Here is a 20,179-nt window from a genome sequence, read left to right on the forward strand (position 1 = left end):
AAGGTAAGGTTGTGGAAACCAAAACCAATGATAGTCCTCCATACAACTTTAGACAGGCAATGACAGGTATGTTTAAGGTAAAGTTGTGGAAACCAAAACCAATGATAGTCCTCCATACAACTTTAGACAGGCAATGACAGGTATGTTTAAGGTAAAGTTGTGGAAACCAAAACCAATGATAGTCCTACATACAACTTTAGACAGGCAATGACAGGTATGTTTAAGGTAAGGTTGTGGAAACCAAAACCAATGATAGTCCTCCATACAACTTTAGACAGGCAATGACAGGTATGTTTAAGGTAAAGTTGTGGAAACCAGAACCAATGATAGTCCTCCATACAACTTTAGACAGGCAATGACAGGTATGTTTAAGGTAAGGTTGTGGAAACCAAAACCAATGATAGTCCTCCATACAACTTTAGACAGGCAATGACAGGTATGTTTAAGGTAAAGTTGTGGAAACCAAAACCAATGATAGTCCTCCATACAACTTTAGACAGGCAATGACAGGTATGTTTAAGGTAAGGTTGTGGAAACCAAAACCAATGATAGTCCTCCATACAACTTTAGACAGGCAATGACAGGTATGTTTAAGGTAAAGTTGTGGAAACCAAAACCAATGATAGTCCTCCATACAACTTTAGACAGGCAATGACAGGTATGTTTAAGGTAAGGTTGTGGAAACCAAAACCAATGATAGTCCTCCATACAACTTTAGACAGGCAATGACAGGTATGTTTAAGGTAAGGTTGTGGAAACCAGAACCAATGATAGTCCTCCATACAACTTTAGACAGGCAATGACAGGTATGTTTAAGGTAAAGTTGTGGAAACCAAAACCAATGATAGTCCTCCATACAACTTTAGACAGGCAATGACAGGTATGTTTAAGGTAAGGTTGTGGAAACCAAAACCAATGATAGTCCTCCATACAACTTTAGACAGGCAATGACAGGTATGTTTAAGGTAAGGTTGTGGAAACCAAAACCAATGATAGTCCTCCATACAACTTTAGACAGGCAATGACAGGTATGTTTAAGGTAAAGTTGTGGAAACTAAAACCAATGATAGTCCTCCATACAACTTTAGACAGGCAATGACAGGTATGTTTAAGGTAAAGTTGTGGAAACCAAAACCAATGATAGTCCTCCATACAACTTTAGACAGGCAATGACAGGTATGTTTAAGGTAAAGTTGTGGAAACCAAAACCAATGATAGTCCTCCATACAACTTTAGACAGGCAATGACAGGTATGTTTAAGGTAAAGTTGTGGAAACCAAAACCAATGATAGTCCTCCATACAACTTTAGACAGGCAATGACAGGTATGTTTAAGGTAAAGTTGTGGAAACCAAAACCAATGATAGTCCTCCATACAACTTTAGACAGGCAATGACAGGTATGTTTAAGGTAAGGTTGTGAAAACCAAAACCAATGATAGTCCTCCATACAACTTTAGACAGGCAATGACAGGTATGTTTAAGGTAAAGTTGTGGAAACCAAAACCAATGATAGTCCTCCATACAACTTTAGACAGGCAATGACAGGTATGTTTAAGGTAAAGTTGTGGAAACCAAAACCAATGATAGTCCTCCATACAACTTTAGACAGGCAATGACAGGTATGTTTAAGGTAAGGTTGTGAAAACCAAAACCAATGATAGTCCTCCATACAACTTTAGACAGGCAATGACAGGTATGTTTAAGGTAAGGTTGTGGAAACCAAAACCAATGATAGTCCTCCATACAACTTTAGACAGGCAATGACAGGTATGTTTAAGGTAAGGTTGTGGAAACCAAAACCAATGATAGTCCTCCATACAACTTTAGACAGGCAATGACAGGTATGTTTAAGGTAAAGTTGTGGAAACCAAAACCAATGATAGTCCTCCATACAACTTTAGACAGGCAATGACAGGTATGTTTAAGGTAAAGTTGTGGAAACCAAAACCAATGATAGTCCTCCATACAACTTTAGACAGGCAATGACAGGTATGTTTAAGGTAAAGTTGTGGAAACCAAAACCAATGATAGTCCTCCATACAACTTTAGACAGGCAATGACAGGTATGTTTAAGGTAAGGTTGTGGAAACCAAAACCAATGATAGTCCTCCACACAACTTTAGACAGGCAATGACAGGTATGTTTAAGGTAAGGTTGTGGAAACCAAAACCAATGATAGTCCTCCATACAACTTTAGACAGGCAATGACAGGTATGTTTAAGGTAAAGTTGTGGAAACCAAAACCAATGATAGTCCTCCACACAACTTTAGACAGGCAATGACAGGTATGTTTAAGGTAAAGTTGTGGAAACCAAAACCAATGATAGTCCTCCATACAACTTTAGACAGGCAATGACAGGTATGTTTAAGGTAAAGTTGTGGAAACCAAAACCAATGATAGTCCTCCATACAACTTTAGACAGGCAATGACAGGTATGTTTAAGGTAAGGTTGTGGAAACCAAAACCAATGATAGTCCTCCACACAACTTTAGACAGGCAATGACAGGTATGTTTAAGGTAAGGTTGTGGAAACCAAAACCAATGATAGTCCTCCATACAACTTTAGACAGGCAATGACAGGTATGTTTAAGGTAAAGTTGTGGAAACCAAAACCAATGATAGTCCTCCATACAACTTTAGACAGGCAATGACAGGTATGTTTAAGGTAAAGTTGTGGAAACCAAAACCAATGATAGTCCTCCATACAACTTTAGACAGGCAATGACAGGTATGTTTAAGGTAAGGTTGTGGAAACTAAAACCAATGATAGTCCTCCATACAACTTTAGACAGGCAATGACAGGTATGTTTAAGGTAAGGTTGTGGAAACCAAAACCAATGATAGTCCTCCATACAACTTTAGACAGGCAATGACAGGTATGTTTAAGGTAAAGTTGTGGAAACCAAAACCAATGATAGTCCTCCACACAACTTTAGACAGGCAATGACAGGTATGTTTTAATAAAACATTTATAAAATTATTGCATAGGCTTCTGAATTATATCCCTGAATAGATCACAGCTGTTTCTTTCTGCTTGGTGAAATTAAACTGTGCAAACATTATTTTGGTTTATGGTCACTTGCAGAAAGGGCCTTTTTAATTGCAATGATTAAAAGATGTATTTACTCCTTTTGTCTGTCTGTTTGTTTGTCTGTCTTTTTTTTATTTGTCTTTCCAAAGTTATGTGACTTTAATGATAAAAAATCAGAGAGGTTACATTTCAACATTTTAAATAATTCAAGTTTGCTATCATTTTTAAATTTATACACAATACTGGGAGGTAGAAAATGAGGCCATCTTTGATTTTGAAAATATTAATGGCTACTGAAAGGCTATAATACATACTTGCCAACCTCTGACAATGAAAAATCATGTCATGACATATCAAAAAGCGTGTGAAAATGCGTGATGTAGTTGCGGACTTTTTAATATAAACATTATACAAATTTGTTAATATAAAACAACAATATTCTACTGTAAACTTTTATTGCATTCAACTGTGGCCTGTTTTGCTGCTTTTAAAACAACACTACTAGGCAACTATTCAAAATAACTGCCAGTTTGGTTACATTTACATGATAACAAGGCACACAATATATCATTGAGTTCTGATCTGAATTCAGTGTAAATTTCTTTATAATTGAAAATGCTCTCTCACAGTCAGAATTGTTATTTGGCAAAACTAAAATAGCTTTAACGTTTAAATAGCAAGCTTTGAAAGAATATTATATACATGTTATAATGTTTATTTTTGCCATTAAAAATGTCATCTATGTCTGCCATTGCTCCCCACAAATTATATATGTTGCTATTGTCTGGTCAAAACTGGGTAGTTTATCAGAAGACAGCTGGTACTCAGAGAACTGATCCAACAGTTTTGTGATATTCTCTTCCCATATGGCCTGTGGAAATCTGTTGGCTAGATTTGAAACCAAAAAAGAAAAAAAAAATTATAATTTGAATACCATTGAATGCTTTATCAAATTGTACATCCTCTCACACATGTTGTTATGATTGCAAATGATTGATATTATTTGCAGATGATCCAATATAAATATGAGAGTAACATAGGGTGCACAATGCATTGTTCGGCCCTCGATCACTTTCTTTTGATTGATTTTAGAACAGACTCCCAACTTTTTTGGTACGTACACTGTTATCGTTTTCGCTTAGCACTCGGCTCTTAAGACGACAGTACAGGTCCAGAAAGTGACCACTTTCTGCTGGACATTTCCCCAAAGTGAATTTGAGAGAAAGAAGTAACAAAACCTTTTAAAACCTACTTACAAACTTACCTGAAGTAAAGGGCTTTTGTTGTTAGTCCATATCGTAAATAAACAATGGCAACGTAACAATTACTTTGAAATTCTTGGTATTTATCGTCTATTATAATGAAAACACCCGTGAATCGCGATCTAACTAACAACCAAAAAATCAAAACAACGAAAAAGCGTGTAATAGCGTGTAAAGTGGCGAAAAGCGTGTACACGCCATGTGACAAAATCCTGTCGTGTAAACCGTAGAAAAAGCGAGTATTACACGCGAATATCATGTGAGTTGGCAACTATGCTATAATAGTACTAGTGAAATTATTGATATGTTATTTATTGTCATGCAATTTTTTAAGATACAAAACATCTGACAAGACTATTATTATATATTACTTTACCATAATTTTTTAAGTTGTAAATTTTTTGTAAAAAGGAGTAATTATCTCTTTTGGAATGTTTTTATGGAAATAAGATCATTTGTGTATACATCTCTAAATAAATATTGTAGAAAATTTTACCTGCAAGTAGCATTTGTGTAAGCTTATTTAGATTCTTTTATTTATATGAAGGTCCGATTACACCTGATGGTCAGAGGGAACCAGCCAGACCTGGGAAGGACAGGAAAGGAAACCTCTATGATGTAGCAAGGAGTGATGGGAATGAACACCAAAGAAAAGCTACAGTCACAAAAGAAGAAAGCTTCAGAAGTTAGTTTACCTGATTACTCAGATAAGATATTTATCAATGGTTATATGAATAAAAAAAACAAAAAAGTTATACATAGACATGAAATGTTAATAATGCATAACATAAATATTACATAAAAACCCCAAATAGTCAACTAACTAAAAATAAAGAACTCGTAAAAAACTCAAAATACTACATGATAAGAAGATAACATTTTTACTTTCTTACATTTTTAGGGAAGTTTATTTATGAACATAAAATCTCTTTCAATTTACCTTGGTATATAACAAAACTTGACTGAATTACTTCATACCATGAGTTGTGACCTTCTATTTGATAGTTTGTTTATGTTTGCAGTTGCAAATATGAACTTTACAGTCTCCAGAATTGGGAAAATTTGTCAAATTAAAATCTAAAACATTTTATAAGAATGAATAAAACATGGCAAGATTGCTCCTTACCATGTGTTGTTGTACACCTCCTATTTTACATAACAATCAGAATTATTGCAGGATTTCCCAATCAAAAAAGGGACTTTACCATTTTTTCTTTTGTCAAGGCAAGATTTCTAAAGTAGAATGTCAAAAGCATTTGAATTGAACAAAACTTGATTTGCATTTTTTTATTTTATAGATATAAGAAGATGTGGTTTGAGTGCCAATGAGACAACTCTCCATCCAAGTCACAATTTGTAAAAGTAAACCATTATAGGTCAAAGTACGGCCTTCAACACGTAGCCTAGTTCATTTTGTGAGGATTGGATATATATTTTTTTTGAGAGTTAGTTCCTTATTAGCGTTGTCATGTAAAATTGTTTGAGACAGATGTATTGTATAAGAAAATGTAATTGTGTTTTTCGTTACTGTGACAACAGTTTCATCTTAGTGTTTTATAATTTAGCAGATAGAACTTGAAATTTTGTCTGCATGCTTCAAACACCTCTAAACTTTAAATGAATGTTGATGCTTAAACGTATAAATTTTTTCATACAATCATATTTGTATTAGGTGTGAATTCCTGGGATTCAGATGCTGATGAAAAGACCCTACAGGAATTAAGGCAAAATTTTACTGTTGAGAAACAGAGAGAACAAGAAGCTGAATCACTTAAACTTCAACTACAGCAACAAGGTACAAATCTATAAAAAATCTAAACTTTACGATTATTGTTCAATCTTTTTTTGCTGATATATATACTATTAGATATGATAATTAACTTAATATAGACTTCTTCACATGATCTGATAAATCTTCACTGCACACATCATGCAACAGACCTGTGAACATTCAACACATACAGTCATGTCTAAGGGTCTGAAAACCGTCATATTTGTCAGACATGACCTAAAGTGAAACCTGCTTGACCAAAATGGCAGATTGGGATTAAGGTCTGTGTTTTTTAATCAAACTTCTGTAGTGCAATGCTTTTCTGTTTATAAAACTGGCACTCAGGTATAATATGTTATTCTGGATCACCCTCATAATGACATTATATTGATGCCTCCAGGAGATATTCTAACAATTACTTCTTACTATTTGTCTTTGTTCTTCACACCTGACAGGTGTCTTCAACTTATGCCAACATTTGAAAAATATATTCAATACAATATTTTATTAACGTATCACCAAACAAATACATTACACTTTGATTAAAACAAATTACAAATATGTAAAAGCCATTCATATAGAATTACGAGAGACGATTATTTACACATTAGAAACAAATTACTCAAAACATTTAAAACCATAAAAAGAAAAAAGAAATATCTACATGTATATAAAAATCTACAACATCTATCTAATATGTCTCTGCAGGTTTTGGCACACAAACGGATATTGCTTAGTATACTCCACTTAGATTCACAGATAGATTATCTTGACTAGAAAAATTATTAAAACCATCAACATTTAAATTATTAAAACAACTGTTTCTAATATCATCATATAGCTGGCAAAATGAAAGTACATGTTTTTCTTTGTCGATGGAATTTGGACAGCAAAAACAAGTTCGTTCTTGTAGTCTTAAATTCTCATCTCTTCTGGTCTCTATATGGATTGGGGCTACTCCTCATCTAAGGGCTATGCTATTAAAATGTATGTGGGAGGGTAGGAAGGGACTTTCAAAATATCCCTATCACCAAGAACCATTTTTTAGATAATTTTGCAAAATGGTAATAGACGCATACTGAAAAAAGACCCATGACCCACATTCAATAATTAAACTTCCTTTCCTACCTTCCCACATACATTTTAATGGAATAGCCCTAAACTTGGTGTACGCACTTCTGTATGATGTTGGCATGTTCACCTTAAGGTAGTATACAGTCTCAAATGTGTACCTAAATTGCACAAAAAACCATTTAAATTCTGTTTCATCGCCGCATCTAGTAAGTGTTCTACTACTAATATATCAGTGCTTCTAACTACCTCCCTTACTACTATCAAAGAACTTGTTATTAACGTTTGTAATAAAGCTTATGAAAATAATGGTATTAATTATTTTTGGAGTGTTAAAAATTCTTTAGAGGTTTTAGATAAAATACATGCTTTTGATGGTCCTTTTAATTCTGTTGACAGTTATGATTTTTCTACTCTCTATACTACACTTCCACACAATCTTATCAAGAAAAAGTTTTCATATTTAATTAAATGGTCTTTTGAAAAATCTCATTACAAATTTATTTGCTGTAACTCGTTTAAAGCCTTTTTCTGTAACGAAAAAGGAAAGTATGCTAGATACACTTACTGGAAATGTAAAGATATGATTGAAGCTTTAAATTTTCTCCTGGACAACATATATGTACGTTTCGGCGATAGAGTGTATCGACAAGTAGTAGGTATTCCTATGGGCACTAACTGCACCCCTTTAATAGCAGATTTATTCCTGTATTGCTATGAATCTCAGTTTATGACCAAACTCTATAAAGACACGTCATTGTTACATTTGGTTGATACATTCAACAATACCTTCCGTTATCTAGATGATATTTTTTCGTTAAATAATCCAGAGTTCTCCAAATATACTACCAAAATTTACCCAATAGAACTTACTTTAACTAAATCTAACATAAACAGCAGTAGTTGTCCTTTTCTGGATTTGGACATTTCAATCTCTAAAGGAAAACTCAATACGAAAATTTACGACAAAAGAGACCATTTTTCATTCCCTATTGTTAATTTTCCTTTTTTAGACGGTGATGTTCCTTTGGCTCCATCATACGGTGTTTATATATCCCAACTCGTTCGTTATGCCAGTGTGTGTAGTGATGACATAGATTTTAATGAATGTAATCAATGCATCACTGGTAAATTATTAAATCAAGGATTTCATTACCATAAATTACGTAAAACTTTTGCTAAGTTCTTTCATAGATACAAAGATTTGATTAGTAAATTTGGCTGTACTTGTAGAAAACTGATTAAAAACAGTATTTCACATCCTAAATTTTACGGTAATATTGTACTTAAAGCGCGGAAATCACTATGTGATCCATGTAAACTCATCGATCCTTTAAACAAACTTATTAGTAAAGGATATCTTACCAATGTTGTAATTAGATCTTTGAATATAGTTTACATTGGCACTAATATCGATTTTGTCATCAGCAAATTAAAACATAACTAAATTTGTATTTTTTTCAAGCGGGATGTATAAAGACACACCCACATTCGTTTAGATCTATAAAGAGGTTAAACTCCTAAACTATCCTACTGTCTGTCGATACATTTATTTTTGGCTTTGCACTAGTCATGTCTTCTTTGACTGTCCATGACGTTAAAATACTAAATCCCTGGGATGTGTTTTAGTTGATTTTAGTCTCTGATGCATGATTTTTTATTATTAATTGTTTTGGCTTTTAACTAGCTGTCAGTAACTGTGAGTACTCTCAAATTGTACTTTCTTGTTTATTTGACCTGTTGATACTAATTGTATTGCTTTTTTGTTATATAATGTTATTCAGGGTTATATCTGGTCTATATACCAGCTTTGATAAGTGTTTGGTATAACTATAAATTTTCACTTCGTACTATGAACATCAAAATTATTTATTTTGTAAAAATATTTCCTTTCTCTATTGGTACTGTACACGTATACCTAACAACAAAATTATTTTCATTTACCTGTGTTTAAAGTTATTGCAAATGGCTGATATTTTTGTTCGAGCATATTGTTTTTCTTTAATTGTTTAACATTTCTTACCGATATAACATGTTACTTTTATTATTCTTCCCTTAGTTTATTTATTTTGTATTTACATTGTGTCATAGGTCAAATTTATTTGTTCAGTGTATGTTCAATGGTGTTAATATGTCCTTTGATTGAGTTAAGCTATTTCAGTTGATATTTCATAGTGTGTCTTTCTATGTTGTGATGTTACACTATTGTTTCAGAAAAAGGGTGAAGGTTTGGTACCATTAAAACGTTTAAACCCGCTGCATTTGTTTGCACCTGTCCTAAGTCAGGAATCTGATGTTCAGTAGTTGTCGTTTGTTGATGTGGTTCATACGTGTTTCTCGTTTCTCGTTTTTGTCGAGCCTTCGACTTTTGTCGAAAAAGCGAGACATAGCGATCCTACATTCCATCGGCGTCGTTGTCGTCGGCGGCGTCCACAAATATTCAATCTGTGGTTAAAGTTTTTGAAATTTTAATAACTTTCTTAAACTACCCTGGATTTCTACCAAACTTGGACAGAAGCTTGTTTATGATCATAAGATAATATTCAAAAGTAAATTTTGTAAAAAAAAAATTCGATTTTTTCTGTATTTTACTTATAAATGGACTTAGTTTTCTGCCAGGAAACATTACATTCACTCTGTGGTTAAAGTTTTTGAAATTTTAATAACTTTCTTAAACTATCCTGGATTTGTACCAAACTTGGAAAGAAGTTTGTTTGTGATCATAAGATAGTTTCCAGGAGTAAATTTTGTAAAAAAAAAATTCCATTTTTTTCGTATTTTACTTATAAATGGACTTAGTTTTTCTGCCAGTTAACATTACATTCACTCTGTGGTTAAAGTTTTTGAAATTTTAACAACTTTCTTAAACTATCCTGGATTTGTACCAAACTTGGACAGATGCTTGTTTATGATTAAAAGCTAGTATCTAAAAGGAAATTTTGTTAAAATTTTGTTCCATTTTTTCCGTATTTTACTTATAAATGGACTTAGTTTTTCTTCCAGTTAACATTACATAACAGTCTGCATTTTAAGTTTTTATTTTAAAACATTTATTAGATTCATAAACTATCCTGGATTTTTACCAAACTTGGACAGAAGCTACTTACAATTAAAAGATAGTATAGAGAGGAATATTTTTATTAATTTTTTTCCTCATTTTTGTTGAGCCTGTGATTAACAGCAAAAGTAGGCGAGACACTGGGTTCCGCGGAACCCTTACGAATTTTTTTATATAGATTAGACCGTTGGTTTTCCCGTTTGAATGGTTTTACACTAGTAATTTTTGGGGCCCTTTATAGCTTACTGTTCGGTGTGAGCCAAGGCTCCGTGTTGAAGACCGTACTGTGACCTATAATGGTTTACTTTTATAAATTTTGACTTGGATGGAGAGTTGTCTCATTGGCACTCATACCACATCTTCTTATATCTATTAAAACTGTCTGTAATTCGTAGTTTACTTTTGTTTGTTTCCCCTCACAGCGTTATATATATATATTTATATATATTCTACATATGTTTACAAATAAAATACAATGGGTATTGTTATAACAGCTATAGTATGATGACATGGATCGCCCCCCATAATGACATTACATTAATGCCTCCAGGAGATATTTGCTAATGATTGCTAATTACTATTTACCTACGTTCTTCACACATGACAGATGTCTTCAACCTATGCCATCATTTGAAAAATATGTATAATGAACATATGCCTACAAACAAAATACAATAGGTGTTAATAAACTATTGAATTAAATCTGTTATAACAATAATTAATAAAGGTGAAATACAGTCAGTATTTTATATAATAATGATTTATTTTATTAAAGCATTAAAAATTACTCCTTTAAAATTAGAAACAACAGTAAAATCATTTTGTAGTAAAAATATGAAATTTGAAAAAAATAAGACACATATGATACAAAAGAACATTTCTGTATGGTAAAATACTTGCAAAATTTGTTGTTCTAAATATGAAATTGAAAAAAAAAATCAAACATAAATAAAAAAATTTGGAAATGAAAAAGAAAGATAAAGTAAAAACTTTTTATTTGTGAATTTTTTAAAATACAAGATTTGTTCACTTATGAATTGTTTTTCTAAGTCTTCAAGCTAAAATGTGTATTAAATCTGATTCATGTTCTATATTTTAATTTTAATTTTATTTTGAAAAGTTGGTGTATTATTGTATTAGGCTTTTTTTAGTTTTGACAAAGCGCTATAATTTAGAATGATTTCTTCGTCTTAGAAACATAATTTCCTATTAAATCTTACGATGATTTGAAAAATAAAAGTACTCTCATATTTTTGTCAAATAAGTGCTCAATTGCCAAATTCAATTACACAGAGAATTACAATTTGGTTACCATTATCAGTAGCAGCATACTTATTTTAATGTATATAATATGTATGAGCGGTTATAAGACCACATCTGAAATTATCAGATTTGGAAAGGCCAGATATGTACTTTCTGAAAAATATTTTTCTAGAATATATGATATCCGTAACAAATGATATATCCGTTCATCAGACTATTTTAAGCTGCATATATGTATACAGTAGTTTGTATGTAATATACCAAATTTCAATACTTAAAGTACACAGTGATATTTTTTTTTTCTAAAAAGAAATCACTTTTCTTACAGTATGATCAGAGACATATATACATATATGTTTATCTATGTATATTTATGCATATGTCTCTGGTATGATGTAATAGAGAAAATTGTAAAATTGTATTTAATTCACATATCAGTATTTATGAAATATGTAATTTTGTATTTTAGAATACATGAAAATGCTGAATATAGCACTATTGTCATGATTGTAATAAGAGGTAACACACATACAAAAGCACAATCATTTCATAAATACTGAACTGTGAATTAAGTGCACTTCTCAATGTGAAGCAGACTTTATATAGTGCTATATTCATTATTTCCATGCATTTGACGTAATTCAACTTAAAATATCATAAATATTTTCATCATATATTGTATGATATTCACGTGACACTGGTATACATGTATATGTTTATAATCAAAAATGCTTAATTTTCATTGTTATTTTATGTTAATTCCTAATACTAAAGAGATCAGCAACACATAGAGTTGCCTTCATTTTCACTATTACAAGTAACAAAAATAGTTTTGAGTATACTTTAACACCAATTTGAACTGGTTGTAAATTGATAGGCACCTAATTATTTTTATGCCGCCCACGACAAAATGTTGAGGGGCATATTAAATTTGCCCTCGTCTGTCCGTCCGTCTGTCTGGATATAGATACATGGTTTGTCTGGCTATCTTCTCCTACAGTTTTTGTGTTACAGCTTTAATATTTTGTAGGATGTTTCTACACATAATATAGAGGTGTGCATATCCACAGGATTTTGATTTTTTCAAATATTCTCAAAATGCCAGGTTTTTGGACTTAGTCATTTTTTTGTACTAAAAGTCAGAAAGGGGGAAGGGGGATGTTAGATATTCACACAAATTGGTAGTTGGACTTCATTTCCTTCTCACTTGCTATTTAATTAAAACATGGTTTGTACTACTACAGTTTAATGTCCCTAATGCAATAAATATGATTTTTTTAATATTGTCAAATATTTAATTGATTAATACTGGGAAGTTGAACATGGTGACCACTTGAACTTGGCAACCACTTGAAATAGAAAGTTGAACTTGGTGACTACTAAAACTGGAAAGTTGAAACCTTTTGGCTGGACATTCAGTCCTGCAAGTTTAGACATTCAGAATAAAAATAAAAGATAGATCATCATATATAGTGTTAGATTTATAATTTCTTATGGTCAGAAGGGGGCATCATTTGTGTCTTATAAACAGCGTTACAATTTCAAGTTGTACTTCAACATCCCTGTTTGTCAAATCTAAAGTGTGTGGAACTCTACTCATGCATATGGCAGAGCAGAGGGGGCATGGTCCATATCTAGTTTGTTTTTATAACACTTAATCTGTTATATTTTATTCAACCTATGCCAACATTTTTTCATACAATTTTATACCTAAATTTGAAAATGTTGGCATAGGCTGAATGAACCAATCTGTTATCACTTACAATTTATGATTAACTTGAAATTTCTGGTTTTTATTTCGTTTCTCAAAGTTTTAAGTCATTAAAATCATTTCAATTTTAAACCGCTGCATTTCTCAAATCCTTCTTGATCGTTGTAATGTCATGAGGTAAATGCTGTGAAACGGTAAATATAACGTCTTTGATGCTGTAAACTAGTATGGATTCAATAGTTTCAAAAATAGACCCAACTTTCCAGTCATCTCAAAATAACTGAAAATGTGTGAAAAAATCTCCAGATCCTTTGTCATGTCCCTTTATTTAGGAAGAACAAAACAGATCAACTGCATGCAATAATGTAATATGTAAAATTTACAACTGCTCTATAAAAGTAACTTATGAGACCATCATTTTGATAATAAACATTTTTGAAAATCAACATTTGAATAAATGAAAAGTTTTTAGAGTGAGATTATTGTTTTGATAAGAATCGTAGACTTATTCAAACAACATAACTGAACTGTTTCTGTCTGGCCGGTACATGTGTACAGTGTGTTTCAGTCATGCATAGGAATGATATCTTTGTAATCTTGTTGGTATTTGTTATTGAATATATGGTAGCTTTAGCTTTCATTTAAAATTTCATAATATTGAACATGTGTTTTTAGTGGTGCATTATGTTTTTAGATCCATTATACGATGACCCAATGGCTACTAACAGATCTGAACCTACTTGGAAGAGTTTGACCAGTGGTTTTGGTGAAAAGATTGCCAGACTTTCAGGAAGAGGCAAAACATCAAAAAATATAAACAGAAATCAAAATGTAAGTTTTTCATACACCACATTAAGGAAGGGATTTATTTATGCTTGGATTTTTTAAAATTATTAGTCCTCTACCGACGAAGTAAAAGCGAACTTTAGGTTTGCACTCTGTCCGTCTGTTTGTCTGTTCATCTGTCGGTCAGTCCTGCAAATCAGTTTTCCACTCTTTTTTTCTGTGTACTTGAAGATGTTGATTTGATATTTAGTATATAGTTTTATCATGACGGATAACAGATCAATTTTAAATTTTGTTCCGGTCTGATGATTTTGTGCAGAGTTATGGTCCTTGGACTGAAAATTTATGCAAGTAATCAGTTTTCCACTTTTTTTTTGTTGTGATATTGATTTGATATTTGGTATATAGTATAACCATGACAAATTACTGATCAAGTCGAACAGGATGATTATTTTGCAAAGTTATGGTCCTTGAACTTAGAAAATTCATGCAAAGTTATGGTCCTTGAACTTAGAAAATTCATGCAAAGTTATGGTCCTTGAACTTAGAAAATTCACGCAAATAATCAGTTTTCCACTCTTTTTTTCGTCATGCTTGAAGATATTGATTTGAAATTTGGTAAATAGTTTACACCATGACAAGTTAGCATTTTGTTCCAGTAAAATGAATTTTTAATCGGTAGGAGACTATGTATTGCCATGCATTACTCTCAGAATGCTTATTTAGTGATATATGTCAATATTACAGGCATTTACATGAATAATATAAAAAAACTATACATTATCTTATACGAAATACATATGTGCAAAGCTTAGTACTGGTAGAATGGCATGCTTTACAGAGCAATTCTATCCTGTTTCGAGCCGAGCACAAATAAAATTTCTATTTCAAGACAATGCATAGAAGTTTTTATTTATTCTGCAACTCTTACAACTGTTCCAAATGAAATATTTTTGGTTAAACCCCTAAATTTTGGCTTTATTAGGGATGACATAAAAAATTCCCTGACTGTATTTTATTTCAGATCATAAATATAACTCTACAGAAACACATTATCAAGTCACAAACAAGGTATTTTTCTGTCAGTGACTATATATTACAAACGTTTGTAAAGGTGAATGCAATTTGACTGTGCAAATAGCACAGTTGCAGTACAAAGTTGTTTAAACGATAAATACAAATTTAAATGCATTCATCATATAGCTATAGTTTTTAACTAAATACCTTTCTTAAATGTGTTATATTTAAGATAAAGATGAGGGCCTTAAGTTAATAAGACAACAACCTTACGATTCAAGTTAACCTTAAAGACGAACATGTAGAGTACACCAAATGATAGAATTCAAGAGACAAGTGGCCACATCATGTGGCATGATCTAATCACCTAGATTCTAGACAACTTTTTATTTTAGGTATACATTTATTTGAAAATTTGCTTTTAAACATGTCAGGGCTTTTTATAGCTGACTACGGTTTTGCTCATTGTTGAAGACTGTGCTGCGAACCTATAGTTGCTGAAATCCACTTCATTTGGACTTTGTTTGATAGTTGTCTCATTGGCAATCATACCACATCTCCTTTGATTCATATTTACTATATCATATATAAAAAATTAAATCATTTCCCTATAATTTTTAAAGGATGTACCTCAGCAGACAAGACAACGACAAGAGCAACGACCCCAGCAACCAACGCCTAGTGACTTAAGACCTGTAACAACGAAGGCAACACAGGATATCTTCCGTGCTTCAGGGTTGGCAGATAAAGATGAAGTGCCAGAAACCACAGAGGATGATTCAAAAATGTTCCAGTCATATGCTTCTCCCATCTTCCCACCTTATGTGACAAAAGAAGATGAAGGAGCGTAAGTCTTTAATTTTTCAAAATCTATCAACAATTTTAATTTTTTAAGGTTTTCTGCTTTTGTTATTGATGCATGTAAGGTGGTTTAACCAAATATTAAGAACAAACTGTGGGAATTGATTATGTTTTCAGCTCTTCAACTTCAAACTTTATTTGGCCTTCCTGATTTTTTAACTGATGAGTCTTTTGAAGACGAAACATGTGTCTACTGTGCAAAATTTTAATCCTGGTATCTATTATGAGTTTATTTCCTCATCATGCATGATAGTAATGTTAATGGATTAAAGTGCTGATGAATAATATTTCAATCAATAAATATAGCAAAGTTATGCACCAAATTCTGAAACATATCGTGTCTAAACACTAAATTCCATAAAAGAGTTCAAGATATAACTATTTATACAAGAGGCTGAATAGTTTCAGCTAGGTTTCAAGTAAACAACACAGCATGTTGGACTTGGTTGTCAACAACAAAAAAATGGATTGAATCATCATTGATCCCTTCTTAACTGACCCTTCTTACTTTTATATTTTCATGCAAGTTTAACAGAGAAGTTTACCCAATTTTGTTTCCCACTGAACAATTTAAGTCTTAAACCTACAAAAATGAAATTGCTTTCATTAACATTTCTGAAGCAATCACATGCTTTAGTAAAAGATTAGGACTAAGTCCCAGCCTTGAGTCCTGCAAGGAAAAATTATCAACCCCCCATGGACTTCAGACCACTTCTGATGAGGCAGTGAAATCAAGATAAAGCTTATAAATTATATGCAGTTTCTTCAAGCCTTCAATTGGTTGTAATCAATAATGGTAAAATATACATATCATTTAACAATTAATTTATTTTTGGTGATTTTTCCAGGCCTTTAAGCCCAAAAATTTGTTATATATATGTAGGACTCAGAGGTGCGATTGTTATGCTGATGTGTGATGGTCCATTTGTTGATGTGCGATGGTCTATATTACGCGTGATGGTTAGTTTAAAATCTAGGTGTTCTATTATTATGAGAAGTAGACTTTTTAATGGTTAGTATATGAATTTGCAGTTGTTATTGTCTTTGTATGTCCTTAGTTACAGTTGCATGCTAAATGAGAGATCCTCCTCTTTAATTTCTGCATGTTAACATAATTCCACGTTTTTTATATTTACTTGGCTCCTCTCATGGGTTCCTTGTTTTAACGTAATGTTATAAAACAAAGAGTTTGTCTGCAGATCTGTATGTATTTTAAAATTGCCACACTCCATCGCATGTAAAAAAGAACCTTTTGTAGATTGCTATTCTCAACCAATCACTCCCTGTTTCCTGTAGTGTTAAAAGTTTATAAGCCCTCCATTAACTTAAAACCAAAAAACTGCATTTAACAAACAAATTGACTTCTACGTCGACATGAGAAGCATTGAAAATATAATTCATGTAGTTCATTGCACTTCAGTGTTACCACCATTGCTCTTCGGCGTAGTTATCAACAAGATAGTGTCACAATGTTACCATGGTACTTCAGCATGATCAAAAACTCACTTCAAAGTCAAACCATCGCACACAAGCCATAATCTTGCCGGCAAAATGACGATTTAAGTCGCCAAGGAATTTTGAAAATCACTAAAACTCGCCAGCTGACTGACTTAATAGCGAAGTCAAATCACTATCAAAATTGGTATAAGGGAGACAACTTGTAATTTACAAGTCGCACAGGTAAACAAAAATGGCGACCGACAAGGAAAATCAAGATTTTTGAAACGACCCAGGACTAATACTGTCGACGTTTAAATGAAATAAATACAACGACGACTTTTGAACATCCTCGGATTTAACATTCAAAACTATTAAAATGAGAAACTGAGCATCTGTTTGAGTTATCATTTTACGGTAATGTTGATTTGTTTTACTTTTATTTATTACGAGTCGATCAATTGTACTATTCGGTAGGTTAAGTGTTGGAATTAACGGGAGATTTTTTATATTCATTGAATAAAAATTGAAATATAAAAGGTAGAAAGACAGCTAATGGATAAGTTGATTGCAAACATACAACACATGGATATATATGGCCAGCTTTTGATCAGCAGTGGGTTTTTTTTCATGACCAATATGTTAATAAGGGAGATATCTTTTATAACAAAATGATAAAAATTAGCTCTTTATCGGTTAATGAAAATTTGATTGATAAATATCTTCATTTATATATAGGCTTATAATTTTTCTCGCATTTGTCAATTTACAACTGACATGATGTCCTGGACAGTCAATATAAATGTTTTACAAAATTATGACATGTGATATACATTAAATTGCCCAGTCATATAAAAGTCATCACATAAACTGGAAGTCATATTTTTCTGGACTTTAAAAAAAAAAGAATTGAAGCAGATGCACATGAGATTAATGCATGATAATATTACTAGGCAAGCAACCAACTTTATTTAAACTTAATTTCAAGTTGACAGCACAAATGGTATAAATGAAAAAATAACAACTACATTGTCTAAACCTTTTTATTAAGAATTTTCAAATTATACATTTTATACAATATCATATAAAACACTGCAAGTATATTTTTTATTGCATAAATCAAACAAAATCCTTAATGATATGCACGAAAACACTTTGCAAATGAAACGGTAATCGAATTTCACTTCACCAAGAAATTGACCACTTCTCCCTACTCTCTCATGGAAGGAGAAGTCACTACTCCCTCTCCAAAATCCTAGATAAGGCCCTGCGCACATCAGTGTGACCATCACGGTTCAGAGTACCATCACAGTTCAGAGTCCTACATATATAAGGGCTATCAATAGACTATTTTCATATAACCAACTTTTGACTCTGTAGTATATAGTTTTATGACAGGTTACCTATTCTGTGGAAAAAAAACTGTTTTCTGATGATTTTGTCTTGTATAGAAAACATAAAACAGTTAATTTTTCCCTTAGATTACACTGGTAATATCGGTAATATGAAAATAGTCCATTGTAAAATTTCCAAACAAACAAAACCTTCCATTAATTATTTTTCAATAGACAGCTTGCAGTCTTGAACAATGTTGCATTGGAGTGACATGGTTACAATTTTGAACAAATTTATTTCTGTTCATACCTATTAATTTGCTATAAGTTAGTACTATTTTATTTGATACAGAATGAAATTCAGGTAAGGAGGGTTTGGATTTAATTAACAAACAGTGTCATTTAAATTAATAAATAAATCAAAGCTTTTAATCTTTCATTTGAACATGCAATAAAATATATTTTCATTTCTTTTGAAATTGGGGTTTTCACATTTGCTATTTGTATGACTTATATAAATAGATGGGAACTAGTATACCTTGTTCTGCAACAGTACTTACTATTTATAAAGTTTGATGTAAGGTGCATTGGGCACGAAAAAAGTGTTGGAGGTTTGTACATGTGTGGTTTAATGGTATTATATCAAGTTTGGAATTTAAATATATAAGTATTGAAGGTGTTTGTAGTTACGTAGAAGTTGTCCAATTAGAATGTAAACAGTTGCCGCTAAGTTTATAACATGTATGTGCAGGGCAAGGGAGAAATTAAAACAAGTTGTATCTCATCCTCTTTGTTTTGTCCAAAATCATTAAATTTCAATACCCTTACAACATTAAACACACAATTCCCTTTTTAGCTCACCTGGCGGAAAGGGCCAGGTGAGCTTTTCTCATCACTTGGCGTCCGTCGTTGTAGTCTGTTACAAAAATCTTCTCCACTGAAACTACTGGGCCAAATTTTACCAAACTTGGCCACAATCATCATTGGAGTATATAGCTTAAAAAATGTGTCCGATGACCCTGCCTTCCAACCATGATGGCTGACATGGCTAAAAATAGAACATAGGGGTAAAATGCAAGTTTTGTCTATTATTTTGAAAACCGTTATGAATAGAGAAAATCTGACACGAGCAAAGATGTCCAGAATGTTGAGATCTACCAATTTTCCATTTAAGTCAAAACTGTCAGACGATTTCTTATAGGAGTTATTGCCCTTAAATGACAAATTTTACCATTTTTTTCATTTTTGCCTATTATCTTGAAATTATAATGGATAGAGAGAAGCTTCAAATTGCAAAAATGATCAGCAAGACAAGTTCTACAAATAAGTCTCATGGTTGAAATCGTCAGTGGACTCCTTATTAGAGTTATTGCCCTTTGATGAAGTTTTTGCCTTATAACTTGAAAATTATAATAGATAGATAGAAACTTAAATAAGCAAAAATGATCAACAAGACAAGATCTACAATTAAGACAATATGGAGGAAATGGTATGACGACTCCTTATTGGAGTTATTGCCCTTTAATGACGATTTTTACCATTTTTTTTGCGTTATGCCTTATATGATAAAAATTA

The 20,179-nt window shown here is 32.1% G+C and overlaps 1 protein-coding gene across 7 annotated transcripts in view; it reads left to right on the top strand.

Annotated features, from left to right (window-relative positions):
• LOC127706315 (uncharacterized) overlaps positions 1–20,179 on the top strand; it is a 37,471-nt gene that overhangs the window by 8,391 nt on the left and 8,901 nt on the right. For 3 of the 7 annotated variants that reach the window (XM_052210833.1, XM_052210834.1, XM_052210838.1), the window contains 4 exons: positions 4,843–4,980; positions 5,968–6,090; positions 13,864–14,000; positions 15,596–15,819. In XM_052210833.1, the coding sequence (XP_052066793.1) occupies positions 4,843–4,980; positions 5,968–6,090; positions 13,864–14,000; positions 15,596–15,819 (622 nt within the window). Of the gene's footprint in view, positions 1–2,080; positions 2,139–2,223; positions 2,287–2,450; positions 2,509–2,889; positions 2,953–4,842; positions 4,981–5,967; positions 6,091–13,863; positions 14,001–15,595; positions 15,820–20,179 lie in introns of all 7 variants that reach the window. The other 4 variants (XM_052210835.1, XM_052210836.1, XM_052210839.1 and 1 more) reach the window with 4 other exon arrangements.

This window comes from Mytilus californianus, unplaced genomic scaffold (genome assembly GCF_021869535.1).
Source record: "Mytilus californianus isolate M0D057914Y unplaced genomic scaffold, xbMytCali1.0.p SCAF_6, whole genome shotgun sequence".
Lineage (NCBI taxonomy): Eukaryota > Metazoa > Mollusca > Bivalvia > Mytilida > Mytilidae > Mytilus > Mytilus californianus.